Source organism: Pyrgilauda ruficollis, unplaced genomic scaffold, assembly GCF_017590135.1.
Source record: "Pyrgilauda ruficollis isolate IOZ18807 unplaced genomic scaffold, ASM1759013v1 scaffold119, whole genome shotgun sequence".
Lineage (NCBI taxonomy): Eukaryota > Metazoa > Chordata > Aves > Passeriformes > Passeridae > Pyrgilauda > Pyrgilauda ruficollis.
In genome coordinates, this window is record NW_024510210.1 from 1,749,892 (window position 1) to 1,763,644 (window position 13,753).

General features: G+C 42.7%; 1 protein-coding gene across 4 annotated transcripts in view; it reads right to left on the reverse strand.

Moving 5' to 3' along the window:
- Positions 1 to 13,480, reverse strand: part of USP47 (ubiquitin specific peptidase 47) — a 50,951-nt gene extending 37,471 nt beyond the window's left edge. For all 4 annotated transcript variants that reach the window (XM_041485494.1, XM_041485479.1, XM_041485488.1 and 1 more), the window contains exon 1: positions 13,190 to 13,480. In XM_041485494.1, coding sequence (XP_041341428.1) covers positions 13,190 to 13,474 — 285 coding nt within the window. In that variant the 5' untranslated portion in view covers positions 13,475 to 13,480. The remainder of the gene's footprint in view (positions 1 to 13,189) is intronic.
- Positions 13,481 to 13,753: the final 273 nt, after the last annotated feature.

The following is a 13,753-nucleotide window of genomic DNA, read 5'->3' on the forward strand; positions in this document are numbered from 1 at the left end:
GCCCTATTTGCCCCACCAAATGACCTACAAAAAGAGCCCAAATTAGACTACTGCATTTAATTTCCCAGCAGGATGACACATAAGGCAAGATTTTTTTCTTTATGTACTGAACTGAAGATCCAGTTTGGAAGTTTTTATATGACAAGACTGTGTCTAGCAGTTTCCTTTACACATCAGTCTGTAATTTCAGATTTGAGAGATTTCAGATTTAAATCACACCATTTAAATGTTTTGCTGCCTTCTGGTTTTACCTGCTCTTAATCAAAAGCCATATACATTTTGTTAAAATGACCCAAAGGTTAATGGAGTCCCAGAACCACAAATCTGAAACTGCTGATTTGTAATATTATCATTGTTATCAAATACATTACCCTGTGTCAAGGACTTAATTAAGACTTCCAATTTTCCTCCTAATCAGGGACTCCAAAAAACCCTGACTTCAGCCTGAATTCCTTCTCTCCAGAGACAGGCAAGCTAAGTCTGGTACACACAGGGGCACATGTAATTTTGTAGCGTGCTATTTGACTTGGTGCACACAGTGGAGGGTGGAAGGGAAGGACAGGCTCCAGGTATCACCTGCACAAAACTATCAACAGGTTGCTTATTTTATAAAAATATTCTTGTGCTGGGTTCTCAGCTCTTGTTTTTTTCAGTTAAGGTCTGCTCTAAGATGTTCAAGAGCTACTTCACTAAACAAATTCCATGTAACAGATCAAACAAATCAGATTTACAAATTATATTGTTTATATGATGTTCAGAAATATTAGAAACAACTGAGAGCTTCTCTGAAAAGACAAATCACAAGTCACAGAATCATAAAACCATTTAGGTTGGAAAAGATTTTGAAGATCACTGAGTCTAGCCTTTAACTGACCATGTCAACTAGACCAGGGCACAAAGCACCACATCCAATTGTTTCATGGCCTCACCAGTGCCCAGTGCAGGGGACAGCCACTGCCCTGCTCCTGCTGGCCACGCTATTGCTGATACAGGCCAGGGTGACACGGGCCTCCTTGGCCACTTTCAGCTGCTGTCAATCAGCCCCCCCAGGTCCTTTTCCCCTGGGCCCCATTCCAGCCAGTCTCCCCAAAGCCAGTAGCAAAGCATGGGGCTGTGACCCAAGTGCAGGACACAGCACCTGCCTTGTTCAAATCACAAGGATGTGCATCTCTCAAATACAGCATTCTCTACTTTTCAATTAAAGTGTTCACTCAAACACTCTGAATAAACTTTATTATAACCACTAGGGCAATTCTACATTTTACAAAAAAGCTCCTCTCAGCATGGAAACGTATTTCAGGTACAATTAAGAGACCAAAGGTCTTCTATAGAGTTGCTTAATTTTACCCTGATAAAAGTTACTCTGGAATGCACCACGCCAATTACTTATTACACCTCACAAAATCAATAGGCAATTAACTACACAGTTCAAGGCTTTCAGATTAACATACACACTATTCACAGGCAAATGCAGAAACACCTCACTGCCTTTTCCTAGTAAGAAGTAAGAGCAACTACTCAGGTAGCAAGCACATCAATCTAGTACTTGGGAGAAGTCCTCAAAGCTTCATACTCAAAGTTCCATGCTGCTGCTTTGCCGAAGTGTGACATAGTGCACCAGTGGCTTAGGAAAACAAGTTGCAGACCCTCAACTGCATAAGTACCTAAAAGGCAAATGCAGACTGTTAATTCAGGCTATAATTCACAAAATCATCCTACAATTATTTTAGCACAGAAGTCTTCTCAGGCTAATATTCTGGTCAACAAATATTTGAAATTGTCATTTCAAGTGTTAACTGTAATTTTTAAAAAATATTGAAACACTGACGGTTTCATCCCAAGTCACTCCACCTTGCTGAGGGTGGGAATCCTGTGGGATGGAGAGCATCCTCAGCAAGTCTGCTGATGACAACAAGCTGCGGGTGCTGTCAACATGTTGGACGGAAAAGATGCCATCCTGAGGGACACTGACAGCTGGAGAGGTGTGGCTGTGTGACCTCATGAAGTTCAACAAAGCAAAGTGCAAGGTCCTACACCTGAGACAATGCCAAACACACCCAGAGGCTGTGCAGAGAGGTGACTGAGAGCAGCCCTGAGGAGAAGGACTTGGGGGTGATGGCTGATGAAAAACTTACTATGAGGCAGCAGTGTGAGCTAGCAGCCCAAAAAGCCAAATGTATCCTGGGCTGCATCAAATGGAGTGTAACCAGCAGGTCAGGGGAGGGGATCCTCCTCCTCCTCCTCCACTCTGCCCTCATGAGCCCCCACCCCAAGTGCTGGGCACATTTCTGGTGCCCACAGCATAAGGAGGACGTGGAACTGCTGGAGCAAGTCCAGAGCAGGGACATGAAGTTGATAAGGGGTCTGGGCACCTCATCTACAAAGACAGGCTGACAGAGCTGGGGTTGCTCAGCCTGGAGAAGAGCAAGTTGCACGAAGACCTCATAGCAGCAGTATCTGAAGGGCATACAAGGAAGCCAGAGAGCAACTGTTCATCAGGAACTGTAGTGGCAAGACAAGGAGTAATAGGCTCACATTGAAAGGGCACATTTAGACTAGATATATGGAAGAAATTGTTTACATGAGGGTGGCAAGGCACTGGCACAGTTCACCCAGGGAAGTTGCGGAATGCCCCATCCCGGGAAGTGTTCACAGCCAGGCTGGATGGGGCCCTGAGTGACCAGCTCTAGTGGAGGGTGTCCTTGTTCATGGCAGGAGCATGGAACTAGATGATAGTAAAGGTCCCTCCCAACCCACACCATTCTATGGCCCTTTACACTGCTCCATTTCTAGAAAGGTGATGATGATAAACCTGCATGTAGAAGATTTCTGACTATTAGACCAGACTTAAAAAGGACTCTTTACAATAGGAGCATGCAATCAACACACAGGTCTGACCTGGGTGGACTTTCTAGAGGCCGTGTTACACAAGAATTCACACCCCATGTACCTTTCTAAAACATGTTTCATCTTTCTTCCATGAAAGATCTGCACCTGTAAGATGCAGAGCATAAAGTATGTTGTTGCACTGAAGCAATTCAAGCTGTATTTCTGTATATACAAAGGCAGCATTGTTATTAGTGCCATGTGCAAGACAGACATTTGCTTTGACCATATAGGTTCTGTATTTGTTGAAAATAAAGGAACAATAAAAATAGAGTGTTACTAGATCTGTCACAACAATATTCAAATGTACAACTGCAGTGGTTTTAACACTGCATTTAGATGTGGCTTGCTATTTTTCAGCCTTGAATCACTGAGCTAATTGAACTTCTATAGCAGCATTTCACTATTTTAACTTCAGCTTCATTTTTATAAAATTACTTCCAGAGATTGAAAGCAAAACCTAAAGATAAGGTCAAACTTCATACAGATTCTACCCAAAATTTCCAAATTCAAGGTCAAGAGTTCACACAATAGATGTGTGAAGTTTTACTGCCAAGTAAATGTAATGGCCTATTGAGACTTAAAAGGATCACCACTAGAGAAGACTCTACATGTCCACACCCCGTAAATAATTCTCACAAATCACTGCAGTACAAAGGAAAGACAAAGAGATCAGTAGCAAGCAGCAGACATCAAGCTCACATTCACAGAATTATTTGGATGATTAAGCCTAAGACAGCAATTCTCAAACCTAATGTAGCTTCAGCAACTTCAGACTCCCCTATTAAGTGCATATAAGTGACTACTGCCAGTCACATCACTGCTGGGCAAACTCTGGGGTGCACATTCCTGGTCTGTGTAAATGACTGGATGCACACTTCTAGCAATTACAAGGATAAGTGAAATCTGGGACCTTCAATGACACACAAGCAGTCTGCAACTGTACCTTTTACTTCTGAAGTATAATTACATAGTTGAAACAAGCTTCTGTTCAGCTGAACCACTGTTAGTGTTTGAATGTTTCTTTCTCTCCCAGCAATGACCAAAGCTCCTTGAGAACCCACAACCATAATCTAGGCATTCTTCTACCTATTTCAAGAGGTCCAGTCCATTAAATGCTGCACTGGATACATGTTGACAGCACTGCTTCCTGCAGAAAATGCAAGATCAAAGATCTTTCCAATAGACAGCAAATAAGGGGAGAACACTCAGTGAGCACTGGGGTATCATTTCCACCCATTCCCACCATTCCTCCTATTTGCACCCTGTGCTTTTGAACCACAGACTCCAGAGAGTCCTTACAACCCACCACCCCCTTTTACCCCCAGAAGAGCTACTCATGCTCCATGGTTTTTTCCAAGCCCAAGGAAGCTCTTTTTAGAGGCCAACTTCCCTGGTACAGCCAGGTAAGAAGGGTCTCTCCCCTGGCAGGTGAACACAGGGTGAAAAAGGTCCTCATAACGAAGGAAGCATTGTGCAGGTGGTCTTAGATTCACATCGGGCTTTATTTGAGAGGAAATAAGCACCTTCTTTTTGAAATACACGTCACTAAACTAATCCTGTCAGAGCACTGAGGTGTTTGCTACTCAACACAGGTGCTTTGCTGTAGCCCAGTCTGAGTTAATGAGAAAACAGTGCACTTAGAATCCTGTTACAAATGCCTGAACCAAAACAATTAAAAAGACGTATTTTATAACACACTTGTGGCAAACTGAATACACTTTTTAAAACACAGATCCCAGAAGGTCTTAAACAGAGTAATTTTGAGCTGTTAGCTTGATATATTGTGTGTTCGAACATTTCCTGAAGCAAAAAAAATTCTGAACAACCTTTAGACACAATCATTTAATCTTGAATCTGACTGATTTTAAAGTATCAGGTTTGTGAGTACCTCAACAACATACTTTATCCTCACCTTTGAATTCTTCATTATACCTGGGGGGATTTCAGGCAAAACCCAACAACAATGTTTTGAAGCTAGTGAAACTAAACAGACATCTTCTGTCTCTTTATAAGCAAGGAAAAAAACTGCTTCACAACCAGCCTAAAATACATCAAAATTCAAGAACATATATCCTGACTCTGACCATTTTCCTAATAATTGGACCTTTACCCCTTCCTGGTTTGCTGGGGGGTTTTCAGGGGAGTTAACAGTACCAGCAGAGGAGTAGTAGCAGTATTTTAAATGCATATATTATATGCAGTAGTGCTTACATCACCAAATACCAACACCACCGGGACACAACTGCCACTTTCTGTGGTATCCTAAGAGACTGCAATGAGAGCCTCCATCCTTAGGTAGGGTCTGAGTCTCTAAATGGCAGTGCTGCTCACAGGACAAAAGGAGTAACTCCCCCTTCTCTCTGGAAAGGCCTAGAAGAGCAAAAAGTGTCACTGCTGTGGCAATGCCATTGCTCCTGCCTGCATGCCCAGCTCGCTGTGTCTGCCAGCTGCTGTGGGTACAGCTGTGGTAACTGCTGCAGATCCCAGATCCCAGGTGGGCCACACTGACACCCATGCTAAGTGAACCCTACAAATGCTCTCCCTATGGGGGATGATCCGATGCAGGGAGGAGGTACAAAATCAGTTCTGTAACAGAGCCTCTGTGATCTTGTTCCCTTTGGAAAAAAGGGTGTATGTTTTACTCTCTTCTCTGTCTTGTGTAGATTATTATTGTTTTCAAAGGCACCTTCTCAGAAATGCTTCCTTAGTAACAAAATTTTAGTTAAAAAGAATTGAAGTGCTACCTCACTGAATCAGCTGCATGCCAGCTGTCAACCGTCACTCCTGGAAAATGCACAGGGACAAATTATTTTTATAATACATATACACTTCAAAGTCTACTATTTCCAACTTTCCAAACATGTCCAAAAATAACCCTATGCTTCAGAAATAAAGAGTGTGTTATGAAGCTAGTGTTTCCCTTAGAGAGTTTGTTTGTACTGCTGTGTATTACTGGGTCATTTGTAAAAAACACTAACAAAAGAATAGAATGACAAAAAACGTTGGGATGGGGCCAGAAATAAATACAAGCCCAGAGGTTGTTCCAAAGACTATATAAAAAGATATAGTGTAAGGGGACACTCATCTGGGGAGAGCTGAACTAGAGACCAAAAGATCCACTTTTCAGTTTTACAGAACATATTTTTCATATTTAAAGCAAGACTTTAATATGTCTTAGTAAGGACATCGTGAAGAACCAGTCTTCTTACACTTATCGCCTTATGGTCTTTTAAATATGGTAAATTAAGGTGATTCAATATTAGTTACTTCCCTTAAAAAAAGTCAAACAAAGCAGCTGTCAATAACAAAAGTGTGCAAGTATTTCCTGGTCATACCTGCACATCACACAGGAACAAATAAAGTTTTCTTCAGGGTAACAAAGAACAGTTTAAATATACGTAGCTATCTCACTAGACATTGTATTTCACTCTCTTACTCTTACAAGTTTTAACTTCAGCTGATCCTATTTCTTTCCTCTGGCCCAAACTGTTGAACTTGCAAAGGGTTTTGTAACCACACTAAAACAACTGTGAGAATTAAATGTCAATGAAGTTCTCTACATTCACAATTTATCTGCCAGACTCTCTACATTTATTACAGTATAACCTTTACACTCAGATCTGAAACAGCCTCATTTTTATACAGCTTCCTTTGCTTGTAACTTCCCTCCACCCTCCTAATCAGCATGCTCCTTGGCCTTCCTTAAAAAACAAAACCCATAAAAGCTAAAAACAGGGATATGAGAACACCACAAGACACTTACTACACTTTTATATATTATTTGGCACTTGCAACATTTGTCTCCTACTGAGAGTCGCAGAAGTAGTGGCTGAATTCACCCTTCATTTCTTCAAGTATGAATTTTATGGAAACATTTTCCTTTGCTGCTCCTATTCCGAAGAACTTTCTGCTGGATTGAATTACAAATGCAACATTAGCTTAAAAACAAATTAAGAGTCTGAGCAAAACCAGTACTCAGAAGAATTTTCTCTTCATGGAGAATTTTGAAATGAAGGTTTACTTCCCTACAAAATCACCAACAGACATGTATGCTAAAAAATTTAAATCCTGTATAGTTCAGGCATTAAAACAGGACTATAGGCATAGTTTTTAATTCTTTAACAGCTCTCTAATCTCTAAGCTGTCCAGATGCTGTTGGGGAAGGAAAGGTAGAAACTGAACAACAAGGTGTGTTAGCAGGCATTCTTTGTGCAGCTCTCTGGGAATTCTGCACAGAATGAAGAGTCCAGCTCAGAATGGAAGCACTTGGACATAAACTCTGCCTGCTGCCACTGCCACCAAGGGCTCCAGGGAGAACACAGGACTCCAGAGCAATGTCCCCACGGAAGGAACAGGGATGACAACGTGTATGTGAGAAAGTACCTAGACAATTTTTTCCATACATAAACTGATGAACACAAAAAAAAAAAAGGTACTACGTAAGAGTTTCTTTATCTGCTATTTTTTCTTTTCCTTCACTGTTGCTGATCTCAACCCAATACCCACACAAATCAGTGAGCATGGCTGCTTTCCATTCCTTTAGCTCCTGTAGTATGCTGCCAAACTTCAGAAAATGCTATTTACGTGTTCAGACATTATTTACTGTGAAAACTTTCACACTATACCAAACATATTTCTCCTGAAGCTCCAAAACCAGAGCATTCACCAATCCTCAGGAATTCAGGCACGTTTGCTCATGTTACTGAGGCAGCTTTCATCACATGTGCTTATTGAGAAGCTACACCTGAACTGCAGCACGATACCCAGCTCCAAGCTATTCACAGAAATGCCAATCTAAAAATAATCTGTTGCCATTTTTTAGAAGCACCTAAAGCATCCTTGTGATCACAATCTCAACAATTATATTGAATCAAATGATCTGTACCAATTTCACCCCTTAGTATTTTTAGAACATCCTTTTTAGAAATTATTTCATCTGCCAATGCTGTGCAAGAGCATTTGCTCAGTGCAAGCTGACTACATGCCACGCATTGCAAAAACCAAAGAAAATAAAAATCCCAGCATTTCACAGTGCCTAAAACTGTGGTCAAGTTCATCGTTATTCTATCAGACAAAAAAATTCTGTGACTTACTAGAATTCACAATTATCAGTTCTTTAGTAACTTGTGGCATTGTTTTGCGAATATTTAATTCAAGACAAGAAAAATAACAAGATGCTAAATGGCAGCCCACCCAAAGGTACACCACATTAAATCTTAAAGGGCAAAGTATAAAATAGCAGCTTTAAATGTTCACAAAGGAATTAAAAACTTTATCAAACTGGATAAAAAGGCTGAATATGTACATGTAACTCAATCACTCCATTTTTTACAGACGTAACTTCCACCTTTATTCTCTTAGATAAAACCCAACATATTTTCAAACACAACAACAAGAGTGAAGCTGTGAAGATTTATGAACAGATGAACATTTATGAATATATATGAACATTTGCACATAATACAGTGCATTACAGTACCAGTTGTAATGTACTGGGGGAGGAAGGTTTAGAACAAAACCCTTCCCCCACTCCCATTTAATTCTGACAAGACTGAAACATGTAATGCAAAGGTAGCACAAATTCAAGGTACTGGTTTATTTCAGTAAATCACCACAAGTTTTAATCTTATATTGATATTTCTACGTTCTATCAGAAAAAGAGGCAGCACAATAATAATTTTAATCAGTATGTGTGTGTTTGGACAACTAACATTTTAAAACTATAATGCAAGGCTGCCTTGATTATATCCACAGGTTTTAAAAAGAAGAGAAAATGGCACCAAAAATATTATGGTTTATACTTTCACTACTGATGCTTTGGATTCTGAAATTTTAATCACCAGTGACACACAAAACAGTAATGACATAAAATGGCATTTATTGTGTGTGGTGATGTTCCAAATGTATCACTGCAAGAAAAACAAAGCATTTAGTTATTTAGTTGTCAGATTATTCTCCTGAGTAGTAACTTCCACCAGCAGCACTTACAGTCTGAGGCTGCAGTACCAAGTGGTGCCCATGAGGCAGCTGGTACCTCTCAGGCAAAAACATTTCATCAGATGATCTAGAGGTGCTGATACTTCATTATCCTGATCATCTTTCCATGCTGCATATTAAATACCCAGATGATAGCAAGGGAAAGTAAACACTAACTGGGAAGCCCAATAGCTGGTAAAAAGCAGGGAAAGCTCTTGAATTCTACTCCAAGCTTTATTCACCAAACTCAGTAACTACATGAACATCATTCAGAAAGTGTCTGTTCACAAGGAACAAATTATTTGGTGGACTTCCATGTGGATTTTCTGTTCGTTTCCTAAATCTGATTTCCAAAATACCTTCTCAGTCAATGAATTAGTCAGTTTCTCTAGTTGTCACAGTCATTCCTTTATGTTTTCTAATGGAGCACACGAGAAGGAAAGCAGGAAAAACTGATAAATTATGCAAGCTGTAACCACTTGTAGACTCTTTTGATACATGGGAATGAAAAAAACAAGGATGTCATCAGCATTGAAAAGCACAGCATCCCTTTACTAAAGAGAATTGCAAAATATCTTAATCAGATTCCCACTCTTCTAACGAGGAAGTCAGAATGATATCCATCAAGAGACACATTTGATTTGTTCAGTGCAGAAGATTAAAAAGGATTCATTAGTGTAGGGATGAAAAGACTCACATTAGTGAGCTGAGAGAGAACTCACACCACCTTGCTCAATTTAATGGCAGCAAGTATATATATATATATTTATTTATTTATTCTGACAGGTGTACTTTAGGTAGTTCATGCTGGAACATGTTGAAAAAGCATCTGCACAGCATTTATTTAATCAGTAGCACAAACACTTCAAAAACCTCACAGCAGAACACACTTCTCATATTTTGACCAATACTCACTAAGTTCTCATACATCTTGATTTTCAAGATAAATCTTTGTAAAGTTCACTTATACTATCAGTAAACACACATAGGCATCTTTCTCACCAACTGTGTTGATAAGAATACTTTGTTATTTTCTATTTGAGGTAGATTTTCACAAAATAAGTTTCAAGTCAATTTTTCCTGTAAGAAACACTGAGAGCCACAGAAATGTTTTCCCTCCTGATAGCATCATTTTCTTATTTCCATATTTATCTTACTCATACTGTTCACCCTCCCTTGCCAGGGTTACTGGGTAAAAATACACACCTATTAATCCAGCAATTTTTTACAGAATATGCTCAAATTTTGCTACCAGGGTACAGCAATGAAGTGTTTTACTCAGTGCCTTCTGTTTATTGGATACAACAGAACACTGAATTGAATCTTTTCATCTTTTAAATGAAGAAACAAAGTCATTGAGGATTAGGAAAAGGAAGGAAGGAAAAGGAACAGGAACCAGTTTACACTGAACCCCAGATGCAGAACAGGGATTCTCACTGCCCCCACCATTAGGAATTACTGGTCACACTACTACAGGAACAGCTGGGAAAGCATTAGGCAGCAGTAGGGATGCAAGAATGAACTTACAAGTACCTGCCTAGCCCAGGCAAAATCTCTATGCAAAAAGAAATCCCAACACTGGTTTATTAGAAACTGCTTTCATACATTTATTCCAAAGGAAAACGACCTTAGTCCCAAACTTATGAGCAAGAGAAAATAACAAGGCCCTGATTACTTGGACTTCAGAGATGCAGCTGAAGTTATGCAATGCCCAAAAGAAACCTTCCATAAGAGACTAATAAAGATGAACCTTTGTATCCACTTTGTATCCATGAAAACATAGTAGTACTTACAAAACCTAATGAAAAAATCCTAGCAATTCTTCTTTGCAAACAGTAATGTGAACTCCTGTTAGTACACAAAATATGGATAAAAACACAAATTGAAGACTCATAATCAACTTAATACCCGTCCTTCCACTCCACCACACAGACTGGTAGTGTCAGAGACACCTCCTACCACTTATCTACCAAGGCATCACTAACTTGTAGACAAGAACCAAAATCCTTTTCCCATCCACTGCTTTGGATGATTAGTCATTCCCTAAACCAGCCTAAAGCAAACATCATTACATTTCTTCTCGTTCTTTCACACTGGAATGCCAAGACAAATCTGGCTGCGTGCTCATCTTTAGCAGATGCTGGTTCAGAGCTCAGCTGAAATCTCTGAAGCAGCACAGACAGTGAGCTGCACAAGTGATACCACCCAGCCCACCAGGAAGGGACAAAACCATGAACTGTGATCCTTTATCCATCCCTGGAGGGCACAGCTGAAACTCCAAATGATCTGCTTTGCCTCCAACTGCTCCTAGGGGCATAATAGGAATATTTAGGAGCAGGCTGTTGAGAACTCAGAGACTTGGAGAATTCTGTTTACCCATAACTCAGTGTTCTCTGCAATGGGACTATTAATGAATCTCAGAAGGACTCAATGGGAATGCTGCAGTGTAACATTTGTTAAAACTCCCTGTCACTAAAAAAAAAGAGGATATACTGAAAAACACTGGAAAAGTTGAAGACAGACCTTTGTTACAACATATATATAGATATAACCAGATGGACTTAACACAAATAGTTCATCCGTTTTCTTTCTCAATTTGATTTCATTCATATTCTGTTCCGTTTCATTTACCTTAAAAATACAAAGAGACACAACAAAGAACTTGACAATACTTGCTGAGAAAAAACAACTCCTCCGGCTAGCATTATCAGTGTACAAAGTTTATAGATTTCACACTGTTTGTTTAAGATACCCATATCCATAATCACATATATTCATCTTTCTTTCCCCATACTTCCCCCCCTACAGATAAAAGTGCATTCAAAAGCCTCCTCCAATGAGTCAGTTAAAAATACACATCTGAATCATAAGTATATTCTGAATACAACTCTAAAGCCAAGGGGGATACTATTAATACATATAACTAAAGACACAGCCTTGGCTAGCTGCTTTTATTAATATCTTGTCTATTCCACTTAACTACAGCTACTGCCACAATGTTTCTCTTGCCACTATTCATTATCTGTTTCTTTGGATCTAAAACGAAACGTTTAAGTATATCAGCTACTCTGTCTTCTGATGCTGGTTTTATATTTTTGAAGATTTCTGTTAAAAGCTAATATTTAAGTATATTAGCTACTACACTCCATCTCTTTTTTAAAGTTTTTGGAGATTTCACTTTCCTGTAAAAAAACAAAATGTAGTCTTTTAAACCTTAGTATTTTATGAAAGTAAACAAGGTAAAGTTACTCTTTTCCTACATATATCCTGTGTTTACATGCACAACTGCTTGCACAAAAAATTGTTTCTAATATTCAGTGCTGTTATTTGCTTCCCAGATCTACTCAAGAATACCATGTAAGGATCAGCACCTCATTTTGCAAAGCTCCACAAAAACGAAGCCCTTGCCCGACAAAGCTTCCCGTAAGAACACACGACAGAACAGGTAACCGTAACCAACACTGACGTCGGACGAAAACTTCGGGAAGGGTTTGAGTAATTTATCAGAACTGCAAAACTGTCAGAAAAGTTGGCAAAATGTATACCTGCTCACGAAACAAAGTTTCTGCTGATACTACTCTACCAGTAGCTGTTTCCAAACATTTCACGCCGTCACTCGAACTCCTTCCTCTGCACAGTATCGCTCCAACTTGACACGTGTCATTCGCCTATCGCTGCAGGACAGAGGCTTCGCCTTCCTCTTTCACTCGGGCTCTTATCTCTAGCCTATGGCCAAAAGCAAGCCTTTCCCCTTCTCCCTAGCGCAGGGGAGAAATGAGGGGCCCAGAACAGAGGAAACAAGCCGCTGTTCAACCCGTTCCCTCCGGCAGACACCGCGGCCACTGCCGCCCGCTCTGCCCCGCTCCAGGAGCGCGGAGCCGCCCCTCGGCCAAGACCCGCCTGGTTGCCGGGGCCGGCTCCCTGCTCTGCCCCTCGGCGCGGGGCCCTCAGCCGCAGCCCCGCTGGCCGGCGCTGCCTCCAGCCCCGTGACACCGGAGCGGCCCGGCCCGGCCCCGCCGCGCAGGCCGGGCTCCTGCATGCCGCGGCACGGACGGACAGGTGCAGCCCCCGGGCCGCCCGCGACCCTGCGCAGCCCGGGCTCAGCCCCAGCCTCCTCCCCCTTCCCTGGCCAGCCCCTTTACCCGCGCACCACCATCACCCTCCGGCCCCGCACAAAGACAGGCCCGCGCCCGCCGGGCCGCGCAGGGAGGGAGCGGAGCCGAGCCAGGCCGGGCCGGGCCTTCTCCACTCCCTCCTCGGGCGGCGCCGGTGTCCCGGGCCGACTGCCCGCCGCGGCGGCCGCCGCCTCCATGTCCTGCCTCACCTCTTTGGGGACGAGCTGGTTCTCCTCGCTGGGCACCATGGCCGGTGGCGCGGCGCGGAGCCCGCAGCAGGCTGAACCGAGCGCCGTCGTCAGCAGCAGCGGGAGGCGGGGGGACGCCCGTGGCTCATCCTCCCCCTTCTTCTCCTCCTCCTGCTCCTCTTCTTCTTCCTCTTCTTCCTCCTCCTCCTCCTCTTCTTCTTCTTCCACCTCCTCCTCCTCTTCCTCCGCTTCCAGCTCCTCCGCTCCCGCGGGCAGCGCCGCGGCCCCGCCCCGCCGCCAATCCATGGCAAAATGGCCGCCGGCGCGGTTCTCGCGAGAGCCGCCCCACCCCGGGCTCGCTGCGTTCCGCCGCGCTCATCGCTCTCGGCGCGGCCGCGGCCGGTGCTGGCCCGGCCGAGCCCCGTGGTGCTCGCTGAGCACGAGGGGCGGTGTCGGAGCCGCAGCGCGGAACCTCCGTGGGCGGCCGGGTCAGAGCTGCCCCGCGACGGGTTATCAATGGCGCTGGGCCGCCGCGGCTGCCCCGTTGCGTTATCCTGCCCTGGCGAGCGGCATGGGGCGCCCGGG